Here is a 20,454-nt window from a genome sequence, read left to right as displayed (position 1 = left end):
ACTGTAAATCACCCCCCTTTCCAAAGCCCAGTTAAATGCATGCTCAAAGCGGCTTTTCTTTGACTGAGTCATTCTCTTCCTAGAGAGAGGTCTGTCCATTTGGCCTTGGTACCGTTTCTATTCCAAGGAATTTGTCTGTTTCATCCACTGTGCACAATTTGTTGGCATGTCATTTTTCAGAGTAATTTCTTATAATTCTTTTAAATTTCAGAATGATCCATGGTAATCTTTCATTTTTGATTTTAGTCATTTGGATTGCACTGATTTTCTCTATTTATCAAGTCTCTAATTTGTGCACGTCCATTGTAATTTTCATTATTTTCTTCTGCTCTGGAATTTTAAAAACATATTTTGAGACTACAATCTCCTCACATTTTAGGATAGTCCCATAAATCAAACTCTTTGTCACTATGTGGTCACCTGTTTATCTGCAATATTTTTTATTCTTCTGAATATCCACTTTTCGTGATTGTGATCTAACTACCTCAACTTTCATGACTAGCATTTTATTAGTATTTGATTTCTCTTCACTTTTAAAATGAAAATTGGGGCCTCCCCAGTGGCGCCGCGGGTTGAGCCCCGCACTGTGGAGCTGTCCCTGGCCCCAGCCACCAGCGAGGCTCCCACATGGCGCAGCAGACATCTCCTGTCTCGCCTGCTGCTCCCCTCAGCAGTGTATTTCAGCCAGTCTGCCTCTTCGGCTCCCTGCTCTGTCTCTGGTGAATCCTCTCACCCTCCAGCACATCTGGCCTGTACCCCAGTTCTTGAATAACAATAAACAAATCTAAAAAAATAAATAAATGAAATAAAAAGCCCCGGCAGGTCTTCACTCTGGGCTTCTCTAGCCTCCTTCTCCCTTTCTGTCCCAGCCTCTGCTTCTCTCCGCGGATATATCAACACCCCCGCCAGGCCACAGGAGGGAACCCCAGGACTGATAACAGTGTAGCATATGCAGGCCCCTCAGGTGGGGGATCCTAAGGGCAGGAGCGCAGACCCTCCTGGAAACCACTTTCCCCAACTAGGCCAGCTGGAAAGACCCCGCTCTCCAGCAAGTACCCCCCTGGCAGCCCCCCGCCGCATCCCAGCATGCACAGTGGAGGTCAAAGGTCGAGGGGCTGTGACCATTGGCACAGCCTCCCTGTGGATTCCTCCCGGAAGCTGCTGGGGGAGGGGACTGGGTGCAACATCCAGTCACTGCTTTCTCGGTCTCCTGTTGAACAACTGGTCGGTCCTTCCGGAAATGGGTGTCCATTCCTCCAAGGCTGCACCCCAAGGGGGGGTTCGAGCAAGGGGAGGCTTCAGGGGCTCAGAGGCCAGAGCAGGAGGACTGGCCCGAGCCAGAGTCTGATAGCAGAGCAGATCCTGAGGCGGCAACTTGGCCCCAGCAGCTCCCCGCCTCCGCGGGGCAGCCAGAGCAGGTCCTGGAGGCCAGTGAGGGGCAGGAGCCCGACGAGAGCCAGGCTTCGGGGCCTTCCTCAGACCCACCCCGACAGCCGTCTGAGAGAGGGGATTCACAGGTCCCAGAAGCCCAGGGGCAGCAGCCACCCCCTGGGAGGCCCCGCTGCCACACCAACTGCCTAGAGCAGCCCCTCGCCTGGGGATTCCAGAGGATGGGGCTGGCTGTGGGCTCGCACCCCTGGCTCTTCCTGCTGGCGCCCCTGGTGCTGACGGCAGTCCTGAGCACCGGTTTCATGTACCTGCCCAGGGAGATGGAAGAGAACCTGGAGGAGCACTACACCCCTTTGGGCAGCCCAGCCAAGGCCGAACGGCACTTCGTGCAGGCACATTTCTCCACCAACGAGTTGTACCTCTTCTCCCCGTTGCAGTCCAGCAGGGAGGTCAACTTTGCCTCCATCCTGGTGGTCTCCAACACTACCAATCTGCTGGATCAAGTCATCTTCTCAGAAATTAGTCAACTGGACAAGGCGGTGCAGATGTTGACCGCGCCCCTGGGAGATGGAACCCAGGTCCTCTACCCTCAGGTGTGTGCCAGGTACCAGAGCACCTGCTTGCCCTCCAACCCACTCCTGTTCACCTGGCAGAAGAATAACAACATGGACCTGAAAAGCATCACCTTCCCTATTTACAACACCTCCGCTGTTTCCCTCTACTTGGCCGGCCTCTTAGGAGGAACCATGCTAGGTCCCGGCTCGGGGATTAGCCGGTTACTCCTGCAAGCCAAGGCCATGTGGCTGCAGTACTACCTGAAGACCGCAGACCCCGAGGACAGCGCACGCAGCCAGAAGTGGCTGCTGGAGTTCCTGGACCAAATTCATGCCATTGAAAAGTGCCTGACCCTGAAGAACATCCAGGTGCCTTGGACTGGGTTTAGAGGGAGGAGAAGGTGGGAGGGATAAGAACTGTCCACGTATTTTCCACGCCTGGCTACTTGGTGGAGGCCTTAATGTGGAACCGGGTCTGCTCCACTCTCTTTGAAGCTTAAGCCAGCTTTCTTCAAGGGACACCAAGGGAAGCCACCAGCCTAGATACTGGGTCACATTCTAGTGGGAAACACTCATTTTACACCCCAGGGGTGGGCGTGTTCAGAGCAGACATTGATCTTCAGGGTTCCTTTTGGTTTTCTAGCCAGAATGTTCTCACTTCACGTCTGCACTGTTTCTGGAACCCCCCAAAACTTGCTTGGTGTCACTGGAATAAAAAACAAACCTTTAAGCTGAAGTTCCCTGGCGTTTTTGAAAAACACGACTAGCTCAGATTTCTCAAGTATTTTCTAGCATCCTGCCAGGCACCTTAGATGATGAGCAAACCTGCTAACACTTTTGGCAAGGCCTGGTGAGAGACACCCGCTGGGAAAAGGCTTTGGATACCAGGCCTTGCTGAAATTATACTTTCTTATTAAACAGCAAAAAACAGCAACCTACTCGTCATTTAAAAAAAGCCAAAATTTTGACAGTTATCAGTGATTACACAGTATTAGAGAAAATTGAGAATTTGTATACTCAGGAATATTAAACATTGGATTTTTGAAAGGAATCTTAGAAAGCATGCCATGTGTTGGTGGGGAACATTTTTTATTACCTTTATTCTAAAATCATAATTCACACTATTTTAATCTTTTACTGAACTGTAACATGTTTTAATCAATAAGCTATAATATTTTGATAGATCTTGTCACTCATACACAAATATTGGAATTAAAAGTTATTTTACCTGAATGTATTTTTGCGACAGGTGGTCTACTTCACATCACTCTCTAGGAAACTGGAATTTGAGGCGACTGCTAGGACAGTTGTCCCTTTGTTTTACACGGCATACCTTCTGATCATATTATTTGCAATCATATCATGCTACAGGTAAAAAAAAAAAAAAACCTTTTATTAGTTTTTAAACTTAAAAATATTTGTTGTAAGACATTTAATGTAACATGTGCCATTCTAACCATTTTAAGTGTACAGTTCACTGGCATCAGTCACATCCCCACGGCTGCGTACTGTTGTGACTGTTTCCAAATATCTTTCATAACCCGAAGGAGGAACTCTGTGACCAGTGAGCAGTGGCTCCTGCTGCCCTTCTCTCCTCCAGTCCTGATTAACCTTGACTCTATTCTTTCTATGAATTTGCCTTTCTTAGATTTTCATGTCAATGGAATCATACATTTTTTTGTGACTGACTTATTTCACTAATCATAATGCTTCCAGGGTTTTTCCTTGTGCACATGTGACATCTTCATTCTACTCGATGGCTCTGTGCTCCATTGTATGTGTGCTCCACAATTTGGTTACCCACGGTCTTTTGTGGGCACTTGGAATATTCCCATCTCATGACAATCGTAACACTGCAAGGAACATGGTGTGCTCATGTTAAGAGAATCATTTACAGGTGGAATTGGAGGGTTGCATGAGAATTCCATAGTCAGCTATTTGAAGAACCATCACACTGTTTTCCAGAGTCTACACCCTTTTCGATCCCACCAGCAGTAGATAGGGGCTCCAGTTTTTACACACTCTCCCTATAAACCAACACTCATTCTTTTCCCTTTTTTGGATTTTACCTGTCTTAGTTGGTGTCAAGTGGTATCTCATTGTGATGATTCGCATTTCTGTAAATATCTGATCATGTTCATAGTCTTTTCAATTGTTTAGTGTCCTCTTGTATATCCTCTTTGGAGAAATGTCTATCCAAGTCCTTTGCCCTTCTTATAATTGAGTTGTTTGACCTTTTGTTGTTGATTCAAGTTTTTCCTTAGCACTTTGCATATTTCAGTTATTAAGCCACTTCTCAGCTATATGACTTGCTGATATTTTCTTCCTCTTTATAGACTGTCTCTTCACTTTCTTGACAATGGCCTGTAACAATTAACATTTTTTTATTTTTTTATGAAATCCAACATATCTAATTTTTTTGGTACTTGTATTTTTGGTATTATATCTAAGTGTACATTGACAAGTCCAAGGTCATGCACACCGAATCTGTGTTTCCCTCTACAAGGTTTTATGATTTTAACTGTTTTATTTAGATTATTGATCAATGTCTAATTCAGTTCTGTTTATGGTATTTAGTTAAGGTCCCAGCATCATCCTTGTGTATGTGAAGATCTAGTTTTCCAAGAACCATTTATTGAAGAGACTTTTCCAGTTTGTTAGACTTACTACACTTGTCAATCAACTGGCTATATTTATGGATTATTTCTGGACTCCCAATTCTATACTATTAGTCTGTATGTTTATTTGCATGCTAGTACCACATTTTTTTTTTTTTAAGATTTATTCATTTTATTTATACCAGCACTGGGTACAGTCAGAAGTGTGGGAGGGCGAGAGAATTCACCAGAGCCAGATAGGGGAACGGAACAGGCAGACTGACAAAATACACTGCTGAGGGGAGCAGCAGGTGGCACGAGAGTTCTGTGTGCCATGTGCGACCCTTGCCCAGCGGCCAGGGATCGAACTGGCGCTGCATAAGCTGCGGGCAGCTTCACAAGCCAGTGATCAACTGCTGTGCCACCGGGGAGGTCCCCACATTGTTTTAATTACAGTAATTTGTTGTAAGTTTTGAAATCTGGAAATCTCAGTCCTGCAACTTTTTCTTCTTTTTCAATATTGTTTTGGATATCCTGGGCTCCTTGCAATTTCAAGTGAATTTGAGGGTTGGCTCTTCCATTTCTGAAAAAGAAAAAAGGAAATTGTAATTTCAATAGAAATTGAGTTGAATCAGTAGATTGCTGGGTGACTGACATTTTAACAGCATTAATCCTTCACATCAACTAAGGATGTATTTCTATTAAATTAGGGTTTCTTTAGTTTCTTTCACCAGTGTTTTATAATTTTCAGTATACACATCTATTACCTTCTTGGTCAAATGTATTCTTAAGTATTTTCTTCTTTTAGATACTATTTAAATAGAATTGCTTTCTTAATTTCCTTTGCAATTGCTCTTTGCACGTAAATAGAAACAGAGCTGATGTTTATAAGTTGTTCTTGTATCTTGTAGATTTGTTGAATTTTTTGTAACTAGTAGTTTTCTTGTGGATGCTTTGGAATTTTCATATCTGTGATTATGTAATCTCTGAAACAGGATACTTATATTTCTTACTTTCCAGCTTGAATTCTTTTTATTCTCTTCCTTGACAAATGGCTCTGGCGAGCAATTCCAGCACAATGCTAAATCTGGTCAGCATCTCTAAGTTTCACTTGTTTGTGTTGTATATGTTTGTTGGTTGTTTTTTTAGCTTTTCAGCTCCAGAAATTCAGTTTGGTTCCTTTTAAATTTTTCGATGTATATTATTATTTCATTCATTTATTGCTTTCCTTGTCAGTGTTCTCCTTTAGCATTCTGAGCATATTTAAGACGGCGTTTCTCATAGTATTTGTCTAGTATGCCTTCCTCCTTTCAATATTGCAAAACTACTTCCTGGGTTGGAGCACATACAAAGAGGAAAAGGACCAGGAAATTTCTGTCGGCACAGGTGCTGAGTATAGTCCTAATACTTGCCTTCCTTGGACTTGAATATATGTAACTGATTTTCCTGCTAGTGCTTTTGTAGATTCTTTTGACATCTCGCCCTCCCACTCTCTGTTATCAATACGACTATCTTATGTTTGTTTAGCTCAGAGATTCAACACATTTGATCATTCCATATTTTTTGGCTTGGAATGAAATCATTTGGACAACAGTAAGACCTTCCCAAGAGAGTATTTCCAAATTGAACACCATTCTATGGCAAGTAGTGGTATATTGATTTTGTAGTCTATTTCAAATTTGGCATTTTAGAAATGACAAAACTTATTATGCCAACTATTAGATCAATTTCTGATAAAATCTGGAAAATCTTTCTCCTCTCAAATATATTTTAATTGTACTTCTGTTTAATAGACATCGTTATCTTTTAGAAAGATGTGGCCTCCTCCCTGAACATACAGTTTTCTAAGTGTAATCATTTCCAATTCAGTCCGATGCTGTCAAGTTATTAGAATGTTCAGAAAATTGGCCATTTTGCTGCCAGGGATGCCTCAATTTGAGTGACCATTGGAATCGTGTGAGGAAAATTTTAGACACAATTATTCTGCAGCTTCATTGTAAACCTACTGAGTGAAGATCTGTTGATCCCTGGTCATAGGAAATCTAAAGTTCGATCATTCTCGATCATTTTGATAAACTGCTTCTATCAAGTTTCTTGTAGAGTTCTAGAATATCTGCAAGTGTATTCATCAGTCTCCTACAGTGTCCATTTTCATATCTTTCCTTCACTTACAATTATTAACAGTTGCTTAGAGAACATCAGCACAACTAGTCAAATTAAAGTCACTGTAGCCAAAAATTTACCTTCCTACATCAGTGTCTAAAAATTTTACATGAAAATGCAGAAACTTGTAAAAGGGATTGAGACTAAACATGTCCTGTGTAGCTCTGACTAATCTTTTTGCATTTGAAGTTTATCTTTGTTATGTTCTTATCTTAAATATTTATAAATATTGTTTTCAAGAAGTATTGCAAAAGGAAAATATTCATTACATTCAAATTTATTGTAACCAAGCGATTTACTTTTTCTCTGAAATTCGTGTGTGTTTTTGTGTGTGTATTTGGGACACTAAATTTAACTCAAGGCACCAGCAGTTTGATAAAAAGTGAAACACATCAATGGTGCAGAAACCTTTTAATAAAAAGAAAGTTTTGCTATGTGAATATGGTCTGAAAAAGTCTTTTTGTCACATTCTGTTTTGGAATCAGTAGCTCCATTTCCTTAGTTGTCTCTCCTAGTCCTCAAACTTAGTTTCCTTTTCCTATAGAAGTCCAAAGAGACTTTTATCCATCATTTGTTTTAAAACTGCTCACATAAAATTAAAATATAAAACCACAGGTGGTTGTCAATATTTTAAAATGTAATGTAGTTATTGTGGAGGCAAAGTACTGCATACATGCTTTCAAATGCTCTCTCTATATTCCCATTTCTGGTGGTCAAACAGAGAAACAGAAAAGTCTTTTGTTGATACCAAAACAGTACATTTCAAAACATTTTTTTTTTGCAATAAATAGCAACTTTTCTAGAACCCACTTCATTAATAAAGGAGAATCTTGAAACTGTTTTAGCAGGATGCTTTCATGCATTTTATTAACCACATACTATCTCTGTTGTACAGGAACCCTTTAGTTTGGTGTTGTAGCTAGTTGGAATCAGGAAATGAGTGCAAAGATAATTGGATGTGGGTACTTTATCAACTACAGCTGCCTGCCCTTTGGTGTTGTGTTCTATTCACACACAACTCCTTGAACACTAGAGTGGAATTAACCATCTGCTGTGCTCCAGTACATGTATGTGGTTCTGAAACACCATCAGGGAATTAGTGCTTGGGCAGCTGCATTAGAAGATAGTTAAGTTAAAGCACAAAATGCCAACTTTTATTGTCCCTCTTTGAATTGGTGTAGTGGGTCTGGGATAGTGCATTGGAATTAAAGGTCTCCAGGAGACAGGTGTAGAATGGTCGCAGAAGAGATTTCAGAACAGGTCCAAATCAAGAATGTCATGAATTGATGGAATTTGATTATGGAAGCTGCTGCCAAAAATTCATCATTTTTCCCTCCCTATTTACAGGTTTAGCTGTATATGAAACAAAATGTTTATTGCAGTCGTTGGAGTGATTTCTGTTACCTTGGCAGTGGTGAGTGGCTTTGGCCTCATGTTGTACGTGGGGGTGCCATTTGTGACAATAGTTGCAAATGCACCATTTCTAATACTAGGTGAGTAAAACAAATGTGAGGCTACACTATGTGTGTGTTTGGGAGAAAGTAGGTAACAGAGTTAATGATAGATTAAGTAAAAGAACTGTGCTTAGATGACTACAGATCAAAAATAAGGTGTCAGAAATTGAGATAAACATTACATTGTGTCTACAGAACTGGAAAAATTAAGGACCCCAATGGAAAAGTAAAGAGAAGGACATGAGCAGGCAGTTCTCTCTCTCTCTCTCTCTCTCTCTCTCTCTCTCTCTCTCTCTCTCTCTCTCTCTCTCTCTCACACACACACAGACACACACACTCACACACACACACACACACACACAACCCTGAAAAGGGAAAATACAATACACTGAAAATGTAAGGGGGAAAATATATGACCTCTCAATCAAGGGATGCAAATTAAACCAAAACTTAGACGCCTTGTTTTCTTATTAGAATAATAAATATTGCGAGACTGAAGCTTTTGGGGTGGTTGTATGTAATGTACCCTGTCATCTGCTGCTTGGAGAAGATTATGAATTGGCTCATACTTAGTCCAATTTTTGTATCAAATCAAAAGGCTTACAAGGGGATTCAAGGTGCATGTCTTTCACCTCTCCATTCTACTTCTAGGAATTTGTCCTAATAATTGAAAAAAGTGCTCCAAAAAGTAGAGTAAGTATGTTCATTTCAGTGTGATTGAGAATTGAAAACATAATTAAAACCAATCTACCATATCCACATGAGATTGGTGAATTCAAACCTAGGAAACCTTTATATTTCCACCAAGAAAGTACTAGGGTTCTTTTTTCTCTTTATCCTAACCAACCTCTGTGGTTTCTGTTAGATACACATGTAGACCATTCTCACTGGAGTGAGGTGGTACATCCCTCTGCTTTTGATTTGCCTTTCCATGATGATACATGATGTTGAACATTTTCTTCATGTGCCTGCTGGCCATCTGTGTGTCGTCTTTGGAGAAGTGTCTATTTAGCTCTCCTGTGCATTTTTGATTGGCTTGTTTTCATTTGGTTGTGTTGTCTGAGTCCCTTGTAGATCTTAGATATTAGCTACTTGGCAGGTGTGTGATGTGCAAATGTATTCTCCCATTCAGTAGGGTGTCATTTCATTTTGATGAGACTTCCTTTCGCTGGGCAGATGCCTTTTAATTTGTGTAGTATCATTTGTTTATTTTTGCTTTTGTCTCCTTGAAGTTGGAGTCAAATCCCCAAAGACAACCATGAAGCCAATATTATGGCGTATTTTGCCTGGTTCCTTTTATATATTATATGACTGCAGATCTTACATCCAAACCTTTAATCCACTTTGAGTTATTTTTTGTGTATGGTAGGAGAGAGTGGTCTAGTTCTTTTTTCTACTTGTGGCTACCCAGTTTTGCAGTACCGTTTGTTGAAGAGAACTTCGTTTTTCCATTGTGTACTCTTGACTCCTGTTTTGTACATTAACTGTTCATAAAATTATGGGTTTATTTCTGGGCTGTCATTTCTATACCATTGGTCTGTGTGTCTGTTTTAATTCCAATATGTTTTTTGGTCAATATTGCTTTGACTATTTGGGGTCTTTTCTGGCTCTATATAAATTTCAATTAAATTTGCTCTATTTCTTTGAAAAATTCCATTAGAACTTTGATAGGAATTCCATTTCATCTCTATCTGTCTTACTTTGGAGAAGGTGTACATGTTAACAATATTAATTCTTGCAATCCATGAGCGGGGAATATCTTTCTATTTTCTTGCATCTTCTTCTATTACTTTTAGCAATACCTTATCATTTTCATTGAATTGATCATTCACCTCTTAATTTTTTTTACTTTTATTTCTTATATTTTTTTAATTTTTTACATCATTGCTCATTTTTGAACAATATTTGCTTCCCCCAGCCCCTCATGTGCAGTCCCCATAGAGTTTCCTTCCCCAATGCACTCGTGCACCATCACCTCAGTCCCCAGTGCTCCTCCCTCCCTCTGATCCCTCTCCTTCCTCCTCCCCTGCAGGATGTCTCTGATTTATAGTATTGTCTTTATTGTGTTGTGTTTTGTGCTGTTATTATTTTTTTATGCTGATGTCTTAATGGGTTCCCCTATATTCCTGCTTTAAGTGAAACTATCCAATATTTTTCTTTTTCCTTCTGGCTCATTTCACTGAGCAAATTCCTTCTAGATCCATCCATGTCGCTGCAAATGGCATGCGTTTATCTTTTTTGATTGCTGAGTAATATTCCATTGTGTATATGTGCCACCTCTTCTTAGATCATTCACCTCTTTTGTTAGGTTTATTTCTAGGTATTTAATACTTTTCGATGTTATTGTAAATGAGATTGTTTTCCTGAGGGCTTTCTCTTCTAGTTCATTATTTGCATATAGGAATTCAACAGAATTTTGCATGTTGATTTTGCAGTCTCTCACTTCCCTGATTGTTCGAATATTTTGTAAAATGTAGTGTTTAGGTTTTTCTATATGTATTGTCATGTCATCTATAAATAGTGATAGTTTGACTTCTATGTTTCCAGTTTGGGTTCCTTTTATATCCCTCTCTTGCCTAATAGCTCTAGTACCTCCAATACTATTTTGAACATAGGTGGTGATAGTGCACATCATTGTTGTGTATCTGAAATCTTATCCTATTCTCTCCCTGAATATGTTACCTGTGGGTGTGGTATAGATGCCTTTTATCTGTGGAGATATGTTCCTTCTACCCCCTTATACTAAGAGTTTTTTTCTTACTGAGTCTAGCTAGAAGTTTTCTATCTTATTTTTTCCCTAAGTTCCAGCTACTCATTTCATTGATTTTTTAAATTAAAAGACTTTTTTTTAACATTTATTTATTTATGCATACAAGGTGGGGAGTACAGGACAGAGGTATGGGGGGGATGAGAGGATTCACCAGAGACAGAGCGGGGAACAGAACAGGCAAACTGACTGAAATACACTGCTGAGGGGAACAGCAGGCAAGTCAGGAGATATCTGCTGCAAAATGTGTGCAGCTCCCTGGTCAAGGATCGAACCCGTGGCCCAGTGGCTGCAGATAACTTCATAGGTTGTGTCTTACCCTTGCACCATCAGGGAGGCCCTCAATGACTTTTTTAAACTGTCATTTTAAATTCTATGTCATTTATTTCCACTGTGCTTTTTATTATTTCCTTCCTTCAGCTAGCTTTTTTGCTAATTCTTTCAGGTAATGTTAGCATATTTATTTGAGTTCTTTGTTATTTATTTGAGTTCTTTCTTATTTCTTGATGTGTGCCTGTGTTGTTGTGTACTTCCCTTTTGGAACTGTTCTTGCTCCTGGCCAGAGGTTCTGATAGGTTGTGTCTTCATTTTCCATTGTCTCCAGGTGTTTTTTAAATTTCTTCTTTGATTTCCTCATTAACCCAATAGTCATTAGTGTGGTGCTGTATAGTCACCACCTACTCAGGGTTTTTCCCACCTTCCTTTTGTGCTTGATTTCTATTTGATATCATTGTGATCAGAAAAGGTGCCTGACAATGATTTCAAACTTCATGAATTTATTCACACTTGTTTTATGATCCAACATGTGATCCACTCTGGAAAATGTTCCATGTGACCTTCAGAAGAATGTGTGCTCAGCTTTTGGGGAGTGTCGTTCTCCATAAATGTCTGGTCTGCTCAAGTGGTTTATTGCTCACTTAAGGCTATTGTTTCCTTGTCGATTTTCCCTCTGGTTGATCTGTCTTTGAAGTAAGTGGGGTGTCAAAGTCTTCTACCATCATTGTGTTGTGGTCAATGTCTGTTTTTAAGTTTGTCAAATAGTTGTCTTATATATTTGGGTGCACCTTTGTTTGCTGCATGTATACTGATGGTATATCGATCCTTTCCTGATGTGTTGTTCCATTAATCACTATGCAATGACCATTCTGCCTCTTGGTCCCATTTTTAACTGCAAGGGTTTTTCTTTGTCTGATGAAATATGTCTGTCTCTGCCTTTTTGAGGGTCCCATTCACTTGCAGGATTTTTTCCCAGCCATTTGCTTTGAATCTGTTTATCTTCTGAACTCACATAGGTCTCCTGGAGACAACAAGAAGTTGGATTTGTTTTCAGATCCAACCATCCTTTCTGTGCCTTTTGCTTGGCAAGTTCATTCCATTCATACTTAGTGATTATTGATATAAAGGTATTAGCTACTGTAATTGTGTCTTTAGTTTTCTCTTCTATAGTATAGTTTCTTGTGATTTTTCTCATGTGAAATTCAGATAGGAGTTCTCTTTTCAATATTTCTTGAGGAGGAAGTCTAGTGATAGCAAACTCCTGCTTTCATTTGTCTGGGAAGTCCTTATTTTCTCCCTCACATCTGAACGAGAGTGTTGCAGGATATATATTCTTGGCTGGCAGTTTTGATCTTTGAGTGTTTAGAATACATTATTCCATTCTCTCCTCACTGGTTGAATTTCCTCAGAGAATTCAGACGTAAGCCTGAAGAGGGTACTTTTACAGGTTATCTGCTTTTTTTCTGCCTGACTGCCTTCTTCGTTCTGTCTTTGCCTTGAACTCTTTCTAGTTTCCTTACTGAGCATCTTGACATAGGTCAACTTCAGCAGGGGACCTACCTTGGTGGATTTGCTTCCAGGCCCTGAGGTCTGCCAAGGGCTACTTCCAGGTCTGCCTCCTGCCCCCCTACTAGAGATCACTGATGTCTGCACCAATGCCTGCTGTGGCTGGTCCGCTTCCAGTCCTGCCCTGGCTCACTGAGAACTGCCAAGGCCTGCTGTCAATTGGGCTGCTTCCATGAGCCACTGCTGAGCTCACAGATCTGCACCACTGTCTGGGGGCCTGGGTGGTGGGTGTGCTTCAGGACCCAGTCTGGAGGCTTGCTGAGGTCTGCCAAATGTTTCTGTGTAAGCACATTGCCAGTTCTGCCAGGCCACTGGGGCTCACCTCACTGCCTAGGCAGGCTACCTGCTTGGCCTGTTCCACTGCTTGCTGGGGTCTCCCTCCTCTGGATGGGCACTTAACTTGTGCTGTAATTGTCTGTTTTTCCTTCAGGAGTCATTGGCCTTGTTCTGTTGCAATCTAGTTTGAACACATGGAGAGGGTGAGCCCAGCATCTTTACTCTGCTGCCAATTTGGCCCTTTGACATTGTTTTTTAAGTGAACTTTCTATGCCTTTATTTTTGTTACTTCTAGGACCCATATGAGATGGATGTGATTTCTGTTTTCCCGAAAGGAAAACATGATATCCTTTTTCAAATTCCTTTTTTCCTGCATTGTTCTATTGTGTGTTCGTCAACATGGTGTTTCTCGAGCTCATCGATTCTTTCCATTGCTTCTGTTTGTCTGCTACTGAGGCCTTCAATGGATGTTTTTCATTCAGTTATAGTGTTTCAGACTTCTGTGGTTTCTAACTGTAGCCACCTCATATTGCTTTGTTTGTATTCTCGTGCTGGCTCATGTTCTCTGTTATTGGAGTTCCATGGCTTTGTTAGAACTGTTGCCCTAAATCTGTGTCAATCATGTGCTGCAGTTTGCTGGAATGGGGCTCCCATCTTTCGTTTTTCCCTCCAACATTTGTGATCTGTTCGTCTGTCCCCTCGTTTTTAATTTTGATGGGTTGTAGTAGGGATAGACTTTCAAATCGTTGTCTTTTCCCCTGTTGAAGTAACGAGAGAACTGGTGCTTATGAGGGGCAGAAGGTACAGTGAGTGCCAAGGCAGTGGGGCACCAAAGAATCACCCCAATGAATGCCAGGAATTCAAGCTTCCTACTGTGCTGTGGATACCAGAGGTGGTGCTGGGAAGTGCTCCCCACTTCTTTGCCCACTTCTCAGCCTTAATGTCCTTCATGGCTTCATGCTCACGCTAAGCTGTTCTTGAATGCTTGAGCTTGAGCTTGAGCACTGGGCACAGATTGCAGCTGACATGGGCTCACAGGCAGGGAGTTCTCTTCTCTTTTGACACTCAAAGCCTTATCCTGGGGTGTGAGTGCCTGTCATTAGTAGGCACTGAGCTCTAGTTTACCAGGATTCCTTTGTTGTTTTGGGTTTAGCCACATGTTCGGGTGGCGATTTCTCTGAATATCCCAGTCTCGAGTAGTAGCCTTTCCTATGGGGAGACACAGGTGACCTGACTCAGCTCTCCCTGTTGAGAGGTCAGGATCCAGCTGTTCTATACTGTGAGCCTCCACTCAAGCCAGTAATGCTCATGCTGAACTACCACCCCAAAGCTTTCCAGTTCCTGGCTGTCAACTTGCTGACTCCCTTATTCAGTGCATTGCCAGGTGTCAGGAGTCCCTGGTATTGCTGTGTGTCAAAACCACAACTGTAGGGGTTTCCTTTTTTTAAGATTTATTTATTTATGCATACAAGAGCTGGGGTACAGGCCAGAGGAGAGGGAGCATGAGAGGATTATCACTGACTGAAATACACTGATGAGGGGAGCAGCGAGCGAGTCAGGAGATGTCTGCTCGCCATGTGGGTTGCTCCCTGGCCAGCCAGGGCATCGAACTCGTGCTGCAGAGTCTGAGGATTGCTTCCCAGGCTGTGTCTCATCCCCTTGCGCCACCAGGGAGGCCCAACTGTAGGGGTTGTTGCATAGCATGTGCCCACCAGCCACGAGTTGTGCTGCCCCAATCTCACTACACAGAGTTTGCTTCATGTTTTCCCTTCCTTGGGACTGCTGCTCCTCAGATATGCTGTGGAGGACTGTTTTTCCTTCAGGGGTTTTGGGCCTTGCTCTATTGCAATCTAGTTGTGGTATCTGGAGAAGGTGAGGCCATCTTGCTAGATTCAGCTTGGGAAGTTCGAATGACATTATCTGGATATCAAAAACAGAGTAGCAGTAAAACTAGCTTGAGTGTGCCTGTAAATGACGCCGTGCCTCTCAAGTCATACCGCAAAGATAGACTGATGCTGTTGGTGGTCAGATAGGTTCAGTAACAGAATATTGGCTGAAAGTGTTTATGCATTTCTGTGAAATGGCTTATGAGAGAAAATGGTCTCTCAAGTAATCCAGTGGAATCAGAAACAGATTGCTAATCCTGCTTGAACTAACACACATCCACCAGGTTTCCTGATCTCAACACCGAGGCACCATAATTGGAGAGGTGGAGTATACTGTGCTGTGTGTAAATAATAGCAATCCGTGCAAAGCACAAGCTTATTACAGAGAGAGTAGTGTGCTCTGTTGTGGACTCAGAGACAACCAAGGAGAGTGTTACCTAAGCACAGATACTGCGAGATTAATAAAACCTGAAGGACCAAAGAATAAGACCTTAAGGGACAAAGGATCATTTCACTTAGATGTAGAATATAGGGAAACTAGACAAAGGGTCAGACAAAGACAAACTTTCAAAGAAACACTGGAAAGCTGACCTGGAGCTGAGACAGGCAGGAAGCAGAGGGGGACAGGGAGGAGAGCACAAGAACTCTGGTGGAGGACCACGGGTGCGCTGGTGCTGGGAGAGCGAAGGTGGCCACACCTGAGGGGAGAAATCCTAGACTGTCAAAAACTCAACAAGGATGTAAAACAATGTTTCTTCATTCAAAGTAGAAAAAGGGGGAAAACTTTTGAATTATGCTATTTACACTTTTATGGATATGAATATGCATTAAGTTTTTTTTTAACAGGTGTTGGCATTGATGACATGTTTATCATGATTTCTGCCTGGCAGAAGACCAACATCATGGACAGCGTACAACAGCGAATGTCTGACGTCTACTCCCAAGTGGCGGTGTCCATCACCATCACCACTCTCACAAATGTCCTGGCCTTCTTTACAGGGGTAATGACCTCCTTTAAGTCCGTGCAGTACTTTTGCATTTACACGGGGACAACCTTGCTCTTCTGTTATTTTTATAACATCATCTGTTTTGGCGCCTCTATGGCCCTAGATGGTAGGAGAGAAGCGGCCTGTCTGCGCTGGCTGCAAAGGTCAGAGGGAAACCCGGACCAAAATTCTTCCTCGCTGATAAGGTGCTGCTGCCTCCCATTTAGTTCTCTTCGAACTGATGAAGAATTGAACATACATCCAATGAACTTGTTCTTTAGAGATTATTTTGGCCCCTTTCTCACAAACACTAAGTCCAAGTTTGTGATAGTAGTTTTATACCTTCTGTACATTGCATTCAGTATATATGGCTGTTTCCAAGTGCAGGAAGGTTTAGACCTTCGACATCTGGCAAGTGACGATTCCTATATCACACCCTATTTTAACATCCATGAAGAGCATTTTTCAGATTATGTTCCCATCGTGATGGTTATCATGACTGAAGCAGTTGACTACTGGGATAAAGACACTAGGCAAACATTGGGGAAATGTCTGACTGCTTTTGAAAACAGTGATTATGTCATTCAAAATCTAACACAGTTTTGGTTACAAGCATATATACAGTATATGGAAGCCAACAACTTAGCTGTAAATGACAAAGATAGTTTTATAAACAACATTCCTGGTTTTTTAGTGCATATTCCAATTTTTACATATGATATTAATATTTCGTCATCACATGAGATTACTTCATCCCGGGCCTTCATTCAGACCACGGGTGTTTCTTCTTCTTGCAGTAAGAAGAACATGTTATTCCAATTACGAAGTATTGACAAAAGGTGTGAGATTCCCCTAATGGTGTATAACCCAGCTTTTATCTATTTTGATCAATATTCTGCAATCTTAGAAAACACTATTCGAAGTGTCATTGTTGCAACCACAGCTATGTTCATTGTTTCTTTATTGTTAATTCCCCACCCATTGTGTTCCTTGTGGGTCACTTTTTCTATTGGCTCTGTGATTGTAGGAATAACAGGTTTCATGGGATTCTGGCATGTCAACCTTGATTCCGTATCCATGATGAATCTTGTGATTTGTATAGGGTTTTCTTTTGATTTTTGTGCACATATTTCATATGCATTTGTTTCCAGTTCTAAACCCTCAGCAAACCAAAAAGCAATTGAGACATTGTTTTTGCTAGGTTACGCAGTGTTACAAAGTGCACTGTCAACAATAATAGGAGTGTCTGTTTTATCTGCAGCTAACACATACATCTTCAGGACATGTTTTAAGATTATGTTTCTTGTCATGGTATTGGGGGCTATTCATGGCCTAGTTTTTATTCCAGTATTCTTAACCATTTTTTGAAGATTTGTTGGAATATCCACTAACAAATCAGCGCCCAATGACAGAATTCTTGACTGCCCCTATCCAGTCTGGTAAAAATGCTCTGTTAAGCATAGTTGATAAACTGAAAACAAATGCATGTTTCCTTGATTTGGAAATCTCATCCCAAGCTGTTCTTTATAATATCCCTAAAAAAATTAATTAGTCCTACATTAAAATATTTTTACTAAATTAGGAACTGTTGTCATGTTTATTTTAAACTATAAAAATTGGATGTAACCAGGCATATGTAAAAATGTTCAATGTCACTTGCAATCAGGGAAATGCAAATCAAAACTACAATAAGATACCATCTCATACCAGTGAGATGGCACATATTAAAAAAAACTAGCAACAACAAACTTTGGCGAGGATGTGGAAATAAAGGAACTCCCCTGCACTGCTTTTGGGAGTGTAAACTGGTCCAAACACTATGGAAAGCTGTGAGGAGATTCCTCAACCTACTAAAGATAGAGCTTCCATATGATCCAGCAATCCCACTCCTAGGTATTTACCCAAAGGACACAGAAACATCAATTCCAAAGAGCACCTGCACCCCTATGTTTATAGCAGCACTGTTTACAATAGCTAAGCTTTGGAAACAACCCAAATGCCCAAAAATAGATGACTGGATCAAGAAGATGTGGTACATATACACCATGGAATATTACTCAGCATTCAAAAAAGATAAACACAAGCAATTTGCAGCAACATGGATGGAGCTGGAAGGGATCATGCTCAGCGAAATAAGCCAGAAAGAAAAAGAAAAATACCGGATGGCCTCACTCATAGCAGGCATCTAGAAAACTTAAATAAGGGACCAGGAAAATGAATAACTATAAGAAAGTGAAAATCAAAATCAACAATAAACTATGAAGGAGAGACACTATATGGAGGGTGGGGGGCAGGGAGGGTAGGGATTGGGGTCAAAATAAGGGGGTTGCAATTGTATGGGGAATATAAGAATACAATTTATTTAAACAATAAAAAAGGACACATTTCCTTGTAGATTACTATGGCGATTCCAGGTTCAGCTCTGCTGGAAAGTCATTGTATGCACATTCTGAACAAAGTTTTGAAGTACCTAAATTATCTGTTCAGAAGAATAGAGACAATAACTCTATATGTGTCTTTTAAAAAGAGCAGAAGTAGTCGACCTCCCTAATATCATCCTCAAAGCTTACTCTCTCCCCATCACCAATTTTCTTGGCCATCTCCAGCCTCGGGCCTGCACAGACTATTGCCACTTCTTACAGAGACAGTGTCTATGAGTAAGAGATGAAATTATTTTATCTACTGCCACCGTAATCTGTTTTATTCCCTAAACACCTCAGACCATCTGGCCTAAAGACAAAACGGCAAAATCCAAAGGGAAGGACCATCCTATGCTTATTCACAATCAGGAGGCATGGACCTCGACAGACTTTGTGGTGTGATATTTAATCTGCAGTGTAAGAATCTCCTAAATTGAGAGCTACTTTAAGCTAGACATGGGACATCTCAGTGGGTTTTAAGTGTCATTGGATATAGCTTTTTGAACACACATTATTACACTGAAGGTAACTGAAGATGAAGAAATGAGGAGCTATATGAAGATCAAAGCTTCTATGGCAGGAGCCTGACCTCCTTTTAGGTTTGGAAACCCATGGGGCCTGTTTGTGAAACACTGCATTTAAAATAAAAAAAAAATGCCCTTTAGAGAACCATTCAGCACAAAGTTCCTGTGAAAACAGAAGAAAATAAATGCTGATGCTGATAGCAGGAAAGGGGCGGGGAAGTGTCAGGACCCTTCTTTCCATGAGGTCACTCATTCCTTCCTAATAGGTCTGTTTGTACACTCCCCTCCTTCCTTGCTCTAGCAGAGGACTCCTCCTCAGCTTTCTTAAGGCAATAGTTATGAGCTCATCTTCCCACCAGGAGGAAAAGTCGCCCCCTACTCACCATTCATCCTATCTGTGCATTGCCAGCACAATGTCAAAGAATGCAACAGAGAGAGATCAACATGGCAGAGGGGAAATGCTGCGAGTAAGTCCTCACATTAAAAAAAAAAAAGTTAATAGGGAGGAAAAATGGCTGGTCCCTGTGAGAACTGAGAAATGGAAGATAAACGGGTGACTGGCAAACTGCATGAAGAAGAAAGTTTTCATAATAGGACAAGAAGGGAGGAAAGCTCAGAACCTGGCTACCCTCCCCCACCCACAAAGTCAGCACTCTCCGACCAACAGAAAGGAGGAAAACAAACAAACAAGCAAAAACAACCAACAAGAACAAACTACACATCAAGTCGGACTGTGAGTGGAAAGGAACTATTTCAGGCACTGCACCCTGTGAACTGGAATTGTGAAAAATTGGGCAGGAATCACTGCGGAGGTGAGTGAATGGCTCTTGAGCCATTAGAGGAAGATAAGGACTCCGTGGAGACCTATAAATAGCCCAAAACCAGCCCATAAGCTTGTGCAGAAAAGCAGTGCACTTGAAAAGAATATGCAGATTGCGGATCCCAGCTGCCCAGGTCCCCGTGCCTGTGGGGAGATACGCGGGAGCCCTCTTTGAGGTGAATGTCCCTCACCGAGTAATCAGAAACCAAGCGCCTGGACATGGGAGCAGGGTGCAAAAGCTGCCATATCTGGATACTAAACTGGGCCACAGCCCGCATCCTGGATCTGAGGGCTTCGGAACTGAGGGCACAAATTTCGGGGTGCAGAATCTCCACGACAGTGGGGCACAGGGCAGACCCTGCACCCCCATGCCTTTGAGGCTCTCCACACCACTCCCACTCTGTTCCCCTGGGCCCATGGGGGAGAAAGACAGTTCTGGAAGGACACTAGAAAAGATCTCTGGCGCCACCTAGTAACCAGAAAAAAATCACCAACATTCTGAGAGTTGGAAACCAGGGATCCCAAAAACACCCTCAGGCTTCAAGAGAGGGTGGGCAGCGCAAATGGGGTTGAGAAGGGAAATAAGAGGTAGAGCAAGATCCCATCTTAAAACTGAGAGCCATCCGCAGGATCCGGGGCATGGGATGTGCCATAACAGCAGGCACTGCACAGGGTGCCAGCCAGAATTTTGGATCTGATAGCCCTGCAACTGAGACCTAGAGTGCAGAAGTCAGGGAATGGAATCCATACACCTGTGGGCACAGCACCGGGTGAAC

General features: G+C 41.7%; 1 protein-coding gene across 1 annotated transcript; it reads left to right on the top strand.

The window, feature by feature from the left end:
• Positions 1-1,086: 1,086 nt before the first annotated feature.
• LOC119243980 (patched domain-containing protein 3-like) lies at positions 1,087-17,453 on the top strand. The gene is given in 5 exon segments (XM_037509786.2): positions 1,087-1,106; positions 1,262-2,312; positions 3,193-3,314; positions 8,051-8,196; positions 15,775-17,453. Coding segments are annotated over 5 exon segments (2,847 nt in total). The 3' UTR covers positions 17,283-17,453.
• Positions 17,454-20,454: the final 3,001 nt, after the last annotated feature.

The sequence above is a fragment of the Talpa occidentalis genome, unplaced genomic scaffold, assembly GCF_014898055.3.
Source record: "Talpa occidentalis isolate TD23 unplaced genomic scaffold, MPIMG_talOcc4v2.1 talOcc4.14, whole genome shotgun sequence".
NCBI lineage: Eukaryota > Metazoa > Chordata > Mammalia > Eulipotyphla > Talpidae > Talpa > Talpa occidentalis.
The sequence above is the reverse complement of the archived record's forward strand: the minus strand, read 5'-3'. Positions and strand labels throughout refer to the sequence as shown.